Source organism: Myotis nattereri, assembly GCF_964212035.1.
Source record: "Myotis nattereri genome assembly, chromosome: 5".
NCBI lineage: Eukaryota > Metazoa > Chordata > Mammalia > Chiroptera > Vespertilionidae > Myotis > Myotis nattereri.
This window is the reverse complement of record NC_138080.1, coordinates 23,388,641-23,401,620: the sequence shown is the minus strand read 5'-3', so window position 1 is coordinate 23,401,620 and position 12,980 is coordinate 23,388,641. Positions and strand designations below refer to the sequence as shown.

At 40.9% G+C, this 12,980-nt stretch overlaps 1 protein-coding gene across 1 annotated transcript in view; it reads left to right on the top strand.

The window, feature by feature from the left end:
• Positions 1–12,980, top strand: part of ADGRE3 (adhesion G protein-coupled receptor E3) — a 46,556-nt gene that overhangs the window by 14,996 nt on the left and 18,580 nt on the right. Inside the window, exons 5-7 of the mRNA XM_081091464.1 lie at positions 2,512–2,549; positions 8,377–8,560; positions 11,251–11,370. Coding sequence (XP_080947590.1) covers positions 2,512–2,549; positions 8,377–8,560; positions 11,251–11,370 — 342 coding nt within the window. The remainder of the gene's footprint in view (positions 1–2,511; positions 2,550–8,376; positions 8,561–11,250; positions 11,371–12,980) is intronic.

Genomic DNA, 12,980 nt, shown 5'->3' with positions numbered 1-12,980 from the left:
CCAACCACCCAAAGAGAGGTCAATTAACTCTCTCTTGGACCCAATTGCAAAGTCTTTCGAGATAGACAAATTGGCCCAGTTTGAGTGATATTCCCACTCTCAGATCTGTCGTCTACATCCACATCTTCAAGAGACAACAGAGCAAGTGGTTAAGAACCCTTTGTAAGGTGTCTAGAGCCAATTTCCCACAGAATGCCCTTGGGTACATACTAACTTTTCTCCCCCCTATGTGTAAAATGGGGCCAACCATCTGCATCCTCACAGGGGCTATGCTTCACTAAATGAGATAGTACCATAGAAAGCACTTAGAAGTGTTTGCTAATATTGCTAGCATTTCATCTGATTCTTTAAAAAAAAAAAAGGTTTAAACACCTGCTCTGGCTAGAAAGGTCATAGAAAATTTCAAGTAGCTCTTTAATAACAAGGGTATCTTTTCTGCCAATGAGAGGCACTCCTACAAGATTCAAGCCCAAATTCCCATATTTCCCCAGGTCCCAAGCTGGAGTCCACGCCAAGATCTTGGAGCTGCATGAGCTCCAAATGTGAGACTAGGGTCCAAGTAGGGAAGGTGAGAGGAAAGAACACAGGATGGATAGGAAAGAGTTGCTGTGCCCTAAGTCCACTGCTAGCTCAGATGATCAATAAATATTTGTTGAATGAATGAATGAATGAATGAATGAATGAATAGGATTGCACCAAAAGTGAATGAGTCCAAGCAGGCTGAGATTCTCCCTGGGTTCTGACGTTAATCTGTTAAACTTGCCCTATTTTACAAGGACGAGAAATGCCTTTGGTTATTTTCCTAATTCTAAGAGCTCTTCACAGTCCTTTTATATTTACTTATTTATTTATTTACTTATTTATTTAGCCTGTTGGGGAAGAAGAGGGGGAGAGAAAGATGAGGGCATGCTCCTGGGAGGGACAGTGCCTTCACAGTCCTTTTATATGGACTGAGTCCACCTGGGGTTAGTTATCATGAAGGTTGGTAGGTCCAAGAAGGCACCCATGAAAAAGTATGCCACTTTCAGACAAAAGCACTTTTTTACAATGAATGTAGTTTCCAATAATAGACACATTCTGAACTCAGGGTTGTAAGTCAGAGTTCTTGCACTCTTTTTTAAATTTATTTTTTAATTACAGTTGACATGCAATATTATATTAGTCTCAGGTGTACAACATAGTGGTTAGACGTCTATGTAACTTATGAAGTGATCTCCCCAATAAGCTTCGTATCCATCTGATACCATACATAGTTATTACATTATTGACTATATTCCCTATGCTGTACATCCCTGTGACTATTTTGTAACTGCCAATTTGTATTTCTTAATGCCTTCACCTTCTTCACCCTACCCTCCAACCCCCCTCCCATTTGGCAAGCATCAGTTTGTTCTCCATATCTATGAATTTGTTTGTTTTGTCTGTTCATTTATTTTGTTGTTGTTGTTTTTCAGATTCCACATATGGTATTTGTCTTTTTATCTGACTTATTTCATCAGCATAATATCGTCTAGGTCCATCCATGTTATTGCAAATGGCAAGATTTTATTCTTTTATATAACTGAGTGATTCCAAGTTCTTGCACTCCTAAGTCAAAACCTTCAATGTTACAAGAAAACTCTTTGCCCTTTTTAGCAAATAGACTCAGCTGAAAACCAAGATATGGACTAGGTATAGATTTAACCTCAGTTTGATGGTAACAGATATTAAACATTTTATAGCCTTTCCTCATCTTTCTAAAGCAGATATGGGTGTCCTCACAATGCGCAATTAACCACAAACAAGGTCCCATTAACAGCTGATAATCAAAAATGGACACTCCTGTGTCCGTTCTAATTCCCAGCCAGGCTGAATTTTAAAACCTTTGCATGTAAGCAGAACCCATGGATACAGACAGTAGGGGGGTGAGGGCATGTGCTGGTGGTGGGGGGGGGGGGTCATAGCCAGGGAGAGGTCAATGGGGAGAAAAAGAGACATATGTAATACTTTAAATACTAAAGAATTTTTTTTAAACCTGAGTTATTTAATTTTCTGTTTCCTCAGCCATTTCAGTTTTAATGTCCAGCCAAGACTGACTTAAAGAGTTTGGAGTTTACATTTTTCTGCTTCCTCTATGCCAGTGTAGCTCTATTAACAGCAACTTTGGCATTTAAGATCCAATACTTTTTGAGATCAGGAGCTGTCCTGTGCATTGTAGGGTGTTGAGCAGCATCCCAGGCCTCCAAATCATCAGATTCCAGTAGCATCCCCTGTTCCAAACTGTACCCACCAAAAATGTCTCCAGCCATTATCAGTGTCCCCTGAGGGCAAAATCACCCCCAGTGGAAAAACACTGCTCTACACTGTAACAAGGAACTTGGACTCTGATCCCCCAAACAGCAAAGAAGCTTGTCAATGAACATAATTAATTTGACTTCAGACATTCTCCATTCAAGTTATTCACCTTACCTGCCCACCTCTCCATCCTTTCACTCTCATCCCCACAGTAACTTCCCATGATGTCTTTTGCAGATATCACCTCCTCAAACACAACCAAAGGCAATAAAGAGGTGAGTGGAAGCTGAGTCCTGGAACCTAGCCTGGTAACAAATACTTACAAAGCCAAAAATTAGCAAATGACGATGGGTACTAGATATTACATGTGTACTACATATTATAGATCATATATTGATGCATCATATGCAATATATATTTTAATATGTAATGTATGTTAATTTTAATGTAAGCTAATCATAATGTAAGTTCATTATAATATAATATCGCTAGACAATTTATATTATGTATAATTATGAGATATACATATATTATAGTTGACCTTTGAATATGGATACTGACCTCCCCCATGCAGTTGAAAACCCCCAAAAACTTAGCTACTAATAGCCTACTGTTGACCAGAAGTCTTACTGATAACATAGTTGATTAACACATATTTTATATATTACATGTATCATACACTGTATTCTTACAATAAAATAAGCTAGAAAATGTTATTAAGAAAATCATAAGGAAGAGAAAATACATTTATGGTATTTATTGAAAAAATTCACATATAAGTAGACCCATTCAATGCAAACCATGTTGTTTGAGAGTCAACTATATACCACCATGTTTATCACTATACGTATGTCACTATATATCTCACTATAGCGATAGATAGAGTGTGTGTGTATGTGTATGTGTGTGTGTGTGTGTGTGCACTGCCCCGTAAAGATAGGATTTATCCCAGATCAAGAAAAACAAACTAAATCAGACTGTATTAGGGTATGCTGAGCTGCAGCAACAGAGGCCCAATTATTCAATGGCTTTTAAAAGAGATTTTTATTACTTTCTGAGTTAACAGTCCAGAGGTGAACAGTCTAGGCTGGCGATGGGATTCCGCTCTGTGAGGCCATTAAGAGTGCCCACATTCTTTCCAACCCCTGGCATCTTGTCCTCAACTGCATGGTCAAACATGGGTTCCTGCAATGTTGCATTCATAGGGAGAGGGGAGGGGAAGTCTAGGGCACATTGTCTGGAGGGCAGAGTGAAGGGAGAAAGTGGAGGGAGGGATGCATCTATAAGATCACTCTATGATATGCTAATAAGGATGTGATCATATCTTAGAGACATGTCTTTCTCTAATTTTTCAATAACTGTTGACATACAGTATTATATTAGTTTCAGGTGTACAACATAGTGATTAGACATTTATGTAACTTATGAAGTACTCATCCTGATAAGACTAGTACCCATCTGACACCATACATAGTTAGTACAACACTAGAGACCCAATGCACAAAATTCATGCATGGGGTGGACGGGGTCCCTCAGCCCGGCCTGCACCCTCTCCAATTCAGGACCCCTTGGGGGATGTCTGACTGCTAGTTTAGGCCTGATCTCGATGGTATCCATAGGTGGTATTTCTCTCTGAATGCTCTGGATACCTCCTATGGATGGCAGCCGGACATCCCTCTCGCAATCTGGGACCACTGGCTCCTAACCACTCTGCCTGCCTGCCTGATCGTCCCTAACTGCTCTCCCCTGCCAGCCTGATCACCCCTAACTGCTCTCCTCTGCCGGCCTGATCGCCCCTAACCACCTCTGCCTCGGTTCCCGCCACCATGGCTTTGTCCAGAAGGACGTCTGGAAGGCTGCCTGGAAGATGTCTGGTCTAATTAGCATATTACCCTTTTATTAGTATAGATTATTGACTATATTCCCTCTGCTGTACATTACATACCTGTGATTATTTCTATAACTGGCAATTTGCACATCTTAATTCCTTCCCCTTTTTCACCCATTCCCCAACCTCCCTCCCATCTGTCAACCATCAAAATGTTCTCTGTATCTATGAGTTTGTTTCTGTTTTGTTTGTTTATTTTATTTTTTATTAAACTTTTAAATGATTTGAGAGAGAGAGAGATTTTTTGTTCCACTTATTTATGCATTCATTGGTTGATCTTGTATGTGCCCTGACCAAGGATCAAACCTGTAACCTTGACGTACTGGGATGATGCTCTAACCAACTGAGCTACCTGGCCAGGGCTATTTTATTCGTTAAATTCCACATATAAGTGAAATCATATGATGTTCGTTTTTCTCTGCCTAGCTTATTTCACTTATAATAATACGTTGTGGGTTCATCCATGCTGTCGCAAATGGGAAGATTCCATTCTTTATATGGCTGAGTTATATTCCATTGTATATATGTACTACATCTTCTTTACCTAATCATCTATTGATGGGTATTTGTGTTGCTTTCACATCTTGGCTATTGAAAATAATGCTGTAATGAACATAGGGGTACATATGTCTTTTCAAATTAGTGTTTGGGATTTTATCAGATAAATGACCAGAAGTGGAATTGCTGGGTCATATGGTAGTTTATTTTTAATTTTTTGATAAATCTCCATACTGTAGTCCATAGTGGCTGCACCAATTTACAATCCTACCAACAGTGCATTAGGGTTCCCTTTTTTTTAGAGACATGTCTTTTTTTTTGCTTCATTGATTTTAGGGAGAGAGAGAGAGAAAGAGGGAAACATCAATGTGCAAGAGAAACACCCATTGGCTGCGTCCCATATGCACCCCGATCAGGAATCAAACCCACAAATTGGGCATATGCCCTGACCGGGAATCAAACCTACCACCTTTTGGTGTACAAGACGACACTCCAACCAACTGAGTCACACCGGCCAGGGCTTAGAGACATGACTTAAAGTGACAACCCAGAAATTGCACATATGTCCAAACCTAACTGCAAGGGAGGTTGGAACAATATGGCCTGTAGCTGGGCAGCATGACCCAGATGAGATTTGTGGGATTCATTCTGTTACTAAAAGGAAGAAGGTAAAATTGATACTTTAAGATAGCTAAAAAAGAGAGAGATACCAAGATAGTACCTATTAGGTAGTAATCATTTAGTGTCTGTAAATCAACTCTGAATTTTAATATTTTTGTTAAATAATTCATGTCTCTGAGAATGTCCAGTTGAGTAGAATAGGCTCATTCCTTCTTCTGCCCTCACCCTGCCCTACTGCAGAGGGAGTGTTCATGCCTTGCCCTCCCAATCTCCAGGCCTCCAGGTACATGCTATCCTCTCTACCTGAAATTTCTTTTCCCAGTTCATAACCTGGCTGGCTTTTTGTCACTCTTCTTTGCCCGAGACTCCACTCAGGTATCACATACTTCTGGAGGGCCTCCCTAAACAACCTCCATCTGAATTAATATCCCCTTCCCCATGTGTTTATGGTGGGAGACTGTGGCAGGAGAGGCTCCCACCACCACCGCTGTACTGGCAGCCATCAGCCTGGCTTATGGCTGACAGAGCTCCTCCCATGTGAGAGCGCCCTGACCACCAGAGGGCAGCTCCTGCATTGAGCGTCTGCCCCCTGGTGGTCAGTGTGTGTCATAGTGACCAGTCATTCCCAGTCTTTCTGTTGTTAGGGTCAGTTTGCATATTACCCTTTTATTATATAGGATAAAGGCCTAGTGCATGGGTGGGGGCCAGCTGGTTTGCCCTGAAGGGTGTCCGGGATCAGGGTGGGGTCCCGCTGGGGTGCCTGGACAGCCTGGGTGAGGGGCTGATGGCTGTGTGCAGCTGGTCACACCCCCTTCAGGGTGGGTTTCCCCACTGGGATGCCTGGCCAGCCTGAGTGAGGGGCTGATGGCTGTTTGCAGGCTGGTCACACCCCCTTCAAGGTGGGGGTCCCCACTGGGGTGCCTGGCCAGTCTGGGTGAGGGGCTGAGGGCCATTTTCAGGCTGGCCAAGCCCCCGGGTGACGGAAGCTCCCAGCTTCTCCTTTTTTTCTTTTTTTTTTATTCTGGAATTTATTTACATTCTATAATTGAAACTTTGTAGCCTTGAGAGGAGCTCAGAGCCAGCCAGGGTGGGCGTGAGGGAAGCCTCCTGCTCGCTCCAGCTCCATGGCCATGGCCAGCTGAAAGCAGGTATCTGGGGTTTATTTATCTTCTATAATTGAAACTTTGTTGCTTTGAGTGGAGCTCAGAGCCCGCCGCGGCAAGCAGGAAGCTTGGCTTCCTCCATCATCGGGGCAACCAAGCCTCCTGCTTGCTCCAGCTCCGTGGCTGCTGGCCGCCATCTTGGTTGGTTTAATTTGCATATAGTCGCTCTGATTGGCTGTGGCTTAAGGCATAGCAAAGGTATGGTCAATTTGCATGTTTGTCTTTTAATAGTGTAGATAATATTCGAGCCTGGGACATTCTTTGTTGTGGGGGTTTTCCCATACATTAGAGAATGTGGAGCAGTATCTCTGGCCTCTACCCGCTGGATATCAGGAGCATCCCTCAGTGGTGACAACCATAAATATCTCCAGATTTTACCAAATGGCCCCAGGGCAAGCATGTGAAACTCAAAGGCTAACATGGGCCAAATAAACAAGGTTTAAGTTTATGTGGGCCACATAAAAGCAAAAGCTTCAATTTTCATAGAAACGTGGGTTTCTTTCAATAGAGACATGCTGAATACAAAGGGCTGAAATAAATGAGTAATCTTTAACATAAAATAATAAAACATTTAATAAAAATTAATATTTTTTCTTGAACATTAACTTACCAGACACTGAATAACTGCACAAATTAATAAGCATAATGCAAATAAACCTATTTTTCTTGCTCTCCAAAAGCGAAATATTTCCTGCTGTATAAAGTATTTCTCTCTTTACCGTGTCCAGCGCGGCTAGAGAGCAGACAGGAGTCCTGAGTAGGGGCGATGGGGTATTGAGAAAATGAAAGAGACAGACACAGAGACAGTAGAGAAAGCTGGGACCGGGTGGGACAGCTGGCCCTCTGATGGAGAGACAGTGACCCAGAGCCAGTGCAGCGTATTTATTATATACAGTATAATTCCAAGAAGTTTTACTAGATTTTAAAACAAAGTAAATTATGTGAAATCATGATTAAAGATCAAACTATAGTCATGGTTAAAGATCAAGCTGTAATTTTTCATTCTTGTGGCTTCTTTGTAATAGTCACTCCTGACTAAGCCCGGATAATTGAGTTCGTTCCTTGGGCCTGGCTGAGCTTAGATAATGAAACCCACCCCCTGGCACCTGAGCTAAGGGTCAGGCTGACAACGTACCTGCCTCTGGCATGGTGCGTTTCCAGGATGTGGCTCTGCCAACACCACTGGACTCAGCTGACAATAATTAAAGAAATGTTCAATGTGCCTTCCCAGGCACTCTCTACACTGTTGCGCACACCAAACAAGTCAGTATAAGATTAATAACATGGCAATCAGATGCTAAAATATTAGTCGCTAGTATTAGTGTAGAGAAATGGTGTGCCTGTGCATAAGGCACGTAAGGGTAATGAATGCAACACAATTATAGTACTTGGTCATTAGTGTTGTAGTTTGTTATTACTAATTATGTATAACAGAATATTGTAAAAATTAAGTAACAAAATTTTTATTAAAACATTTCTAACAAACCATTATATTGGCTGAGCCGCAAAAATATTCATTGTGGGTCGCAAGTTTGACATGCTTGCCCCAGGGGCTCAAAATTGCCCAGGTTGAGAACCTGGTCTATTTCGAGCAAACACACCACTTCCCTATTGGTAAGAGAGGTTCGTGATAATTAACCCTTGTCCTGTATTTACCAGGCACAGACATGTAGCATCTTCTAACTCATTTAATTTTGCCAAAAACTCCATAGGGTCCTATTACTGTCCCCATCCTAAAGTGGGGAAACTGAGGCACAGAGCAATTGAGTGACTTTCCCAAGGTCACACAGCCAGTGAATGGTGGAGTCAGGATTTTAACTGGGTCCTCTGGTTCCAGAACTTGCTTTCTCATGTTTTCTACTGTCCCTTGGGGTTGTGGGGACCTATCAGAGTGGATTATTATTGTTATTGTTGTTGTTTATATATTTAAAGCTACAACGAGTTGTTGAAAATTTTGAGTCACTTCTCACCAACACGACTCTGTGGGAATCAGGAGAGGAGAGAGAAGTTGCATCCAAGGCCACATCTATTCTCCAGACTATAGAATCCAATGTTCTAGAAACTGCCTTGAATGCCCCAGACCAAGAAATCCAGAAACTTCAAAACAATACTGTGGGTAAGGAGACAATAAGACCTGATGCTCATGGAGTGGGGTGGTGGGGTTTCTGGTTACTAGCTGGGGTCTGTATTAAGCAGTTAGAAAATAAATAAATACATTGCATGAGCCAATTTATATAAAATGCTGTAAATTTGCAAACTAATCTATTGTGACAGGGAGGGGAGAGTGGAGGGATAAAAAGGAGGCAAGAGAAAATTTGGGGAAACTTGGGGCTCATGGAAATGCTCACTACCTTGATTGTGGTGGTGGTTTTACAGGTGTATACACCAATAAAACTAATCAAATTGTACACTCTAATGTACAACCAATTACACCTCCATAGAACTGCTAAAAAAAAAAAAAAAAGATTCTCAGTGGTTTTCAATCCTGGGTCTGGGATTTAGGCTTAAAAAAATTTTTTTTTAAACCTAGTGCCTACATAACCTAATAACACATGTAGAAGAAACATATTATGAGATATTTTTTAAATGAAAATCCTTTTATTGCACTTGTCATACATATTACACAACCATGTGACATGACATGTTAATTAGCTTGACTATGGTTGTCATTTCACTAGGTATATATTGTGTAAAATCATCATACTGTAAACCTTAAATATATACAATTTTTATTTTTAAAAATAAAATACCACAGCAAAACCAAGTATTAAATTTTTAATTAGGAAAATACATAAACAAAACTAATTTAGACCAGCCAAATCTGCCCATATCCCAGTCTTCCAATCCTATACCTAGTTAGGTACATGTGTGATGAGGAGGACACATATCTGTTGTGTATGTTATCTTTTCAATACACTTCCACAAAACCTATTTTCTTCACTCATTATCTCACTAACATCTTTCCATGAAAACTGCAGACAGCATCATTACCTACATTATTGTCTTCAGTGACTTATAGAGTTGCATTGTATGAGTGTGCCATAATTTATTTTCCTATTCTGGGAAATGTGGGGTTTTGCCAAACAATCCTGTGATAAAGACCACTAAAAATTTATCTGTTTGTATTTTTTGATATTTTCTTAGGATGAATTCATAAAGGAGGAGTTGTTAGGTCAAGGGGAGAAAACATTTTAGACTTTTGATATATATCACTATATGGGCCTCCAGAAATATTTGTTGTGTTTTATTCAGCTCAGGGATATCAAAGGATTGGTGTATGCCTAACGAACCATTTTTGTTTTACCAACTTAGCTGATAAAATACTTTATGCTCTATAAAAATAATAATAATGAAAATACATTTAAATGGTAAAAGAAAATCTAGTACCTAACCATCTTGGGAAACTGGAATCTGGACACTTTCATTATCAATTGAACCATTTTCCAAATTACAAATAATTCTCATCTGTCCTGATTTGGCCAGGTTCTAATTGTTTAATCAGGTAACCAGTGCCCTCATCTCAGTGAGCTTCAGTCTCTTCAACTGTAAAATGGGATTATAATAATGCATATAATGCTGAGACCAGATGCTGCTTATTTGGGAGATTTCAGGAAAGTCTAAAGCATGAGCCAAGACAGGCTATTTGTATGGAAAAGCCACTGGAAACAGCTTGGGTGGGCCCACAGTGGTGAGGCAGGGTCTCAGGGAATCACCAGGGCAGGGTGAACAGTGATAGCCAGGTTGATGAAGACTCAGATATGGTGCCTGCCTGCTGGCTCTGTGAAGAGAGGGCTCAGAAAAGGAGCCATGGCCTCTGCCAACACTTCTGTCTGGGAGAACGCTGCCCCTACAGCTCACCCGGATGCCAGACACTTCAGTTCCTCTTTGTATGTCCCTGGTGCCTTTCAAGCTGCTGCCCCAGTTCTGGAGCTCAGAATGAGTCTGAGTAAGTCCATGCACAGGTCCTTTAAGAGGAACTGCCTGGGACTCCAGAAGCTCTTGGTCTCACTCAGTCACAATCCCTGCTGATTCTTACAACCAGAAGTTATGGAAACTTCACAGCACTGGATCCCTGAAATGAGGAGCCTGTTTTGGGGTTCTCAGGGGTGACCTCTGCAACCGAGATACCCCTCCTGATTTTTATCCACCACACGTGGGTGTGGAACCAGCCCATTCCACATCTCTACCCCTCCTACCAGTCTCAATGTGGCTTATTCCTTAAATCCTTAGTTATAGGAGTTCTGTTTAGCTACATTTCAGGTGGTTCTGAATGATAATTGTCAGTAGTTTAGTAGTGCTTTTGATGTGATTGTGGGAGGATTCGAGTACCACATTTACCTACACCGCCATCATAACCTTAAGCCTTGGAGAGGACCCCTAATTCTGAACCTCAGTTTCCTCATCTAAATAATGGTCCTTCATGGGGTTATATGATGCTGTCATAAGATGACAATGTATCAGGCTCTTAGCTCAGTGCCTGGCATCCCCTACACCAGTGATGGCAAACCTATGACACGTGAACTCATTTTTTTGGTTGATTTTTCTTTGTTAAATGGCATTTAAATATATAAAATAAATATCAAAAATATAAGTCTTTGTTTTACTATGGTTGCAAAGATCAAAAAATTTCTATATGTGACATGGCACCAGAGTTAAGTTAGGGTTTTTCAAAATGCTGACACGCTGCGCTCAAAAGGTTCGCCATCACTGCCCTACACATTCAGTAAATGTGGCCTGTTTTTGTTGCTGTGCACATTTTTTAAAACTTATAATAACAGTAAGCTTGCCTGGCACTTTTCTTACCAGCTGTTGAAACTCGAGTTGTTACAGACAATTGCTCCAAGGAAAGAAACATCTTCAACTTGAACGCCCAAATGAACTCACTGGACATCCATTGCAATGACATCATCCAGGGAAACCTACAAGGTACATGTGGTGGCTGCATTCAGAATCCCTAAGACACACACAGCAATATCTCTGTGTGAGTCATAAGGAAACAGTCCCCAATAAGTTCCGACTTGATGGGTTTGTTACCCTAAAATTGTGTCAGTTGAGTCTTATCCTAAAAAAAAAGACATCTTCCCAAAGTGGAAGCTTTTTATTCTTCTGCATGGAATAGACTTCTTTGTAATTTGGGGGCTGCTCCATCCATATCTCAGTTTGGGTTCACCCAGAAGCAGTTTCTAGAAGAATTGTAAGGGGTTCCAGTGTAAGAAGTTCATTTAGGGGGTGATCCAAGGAAGCAGCAGTAAGTGTATTAATCAGAGTTCTCAAGAGAAACCAATAGAATGTGTGTGAAGAGAGACAGAGACAGATTTCAAGGAACTGCCTCATGTTATTGTGGAGGCTGGCAAGTCTAAATTATAGCCAGGGAAGAGCTGATGTTGTAGCTCAAGTCCAGAGACAGTCTGAAGACAATTCCCTCTTCCTCAGGGGAGGTCAGTCTTTTCCTTAAGACCTTCAACTGATTGGATGAGGCCCACCCATAAGATGGAGGATAATCTGCTTTACTCAAGCCTAACTATTTAAGCTTTAATCTCAAGATCCATTCATGCTGTCACAAATAGCAGTATTTCAACTCTTCTTATGGCTGAGTAGTATTCCATTGTACTCATGTATCACATCTTTATCCATGGATGGACCTTAAGAATATTATGCTAAGCAAAACAAGTCAATCAGAAAAAGGTAAGAGCCATATAATTTCACTAATATGTGGGATATAAAACTGAAACTCACAGATACAGACAACAGTACCGTGGTTACCAGAGGGAAAGGGGGTGGGGGACAGTAAAAGGTAAAGGGGGCCAAATATATGGTGACAGAAGATGATTTGACTTTGGGTGGTGGGCACACAATGCAATATACAGATCATGTAACATAGAAATGTACACTTGAAACCTATATAATCTTATTAACAAATGTCACCCCAATAAATATAATTTTAAAAATAAAATAACTATAAGAATACTATAAGAATTCAAGCAAAAACAAAAATTTTTAAAGGATGCAGATAGATAGATAGATATTAATCTCATCTAAAAAATACCTCCACAGCAACATGCAGACTGATGTTTGACCAAATATCTGTGTACCATGAACTTGCCACGTTAACATAAAATTAACTACTCAAGTTGTGGAGAGAGGAAGTGAGTGGAGAAAAGGCAGCCAATTCAGGGATTGTTATGTTAGTGAACAGGTTACTGCTGGTGGTAACTGGAGCTCAATCCCACTGAGTTATTCCACTAAAGGAGAAGGCGTTGGGCCATTTATCTAACTGCGCTGATTCATCACTGGTTGAGGACCCACCTGGGAGTTCATTTCCAGACCCTTCCATTCTGCCCTGAGTGCAGACCAAACACATTCTCTCACGGAAAGCTCCCAGGCAGAGTTCAGCTGCCTGAGTAAAACCCATCAGCATATAAAGAAACCAAGAGTGCCAAGAAATAAAGTCAGGGTGCCTACAGCATCTGCATACAAAGGAGTAGATTGTTACTATTAATTGTCCCAGTGTTATCAGACTCTGACTTTTTTGGGGG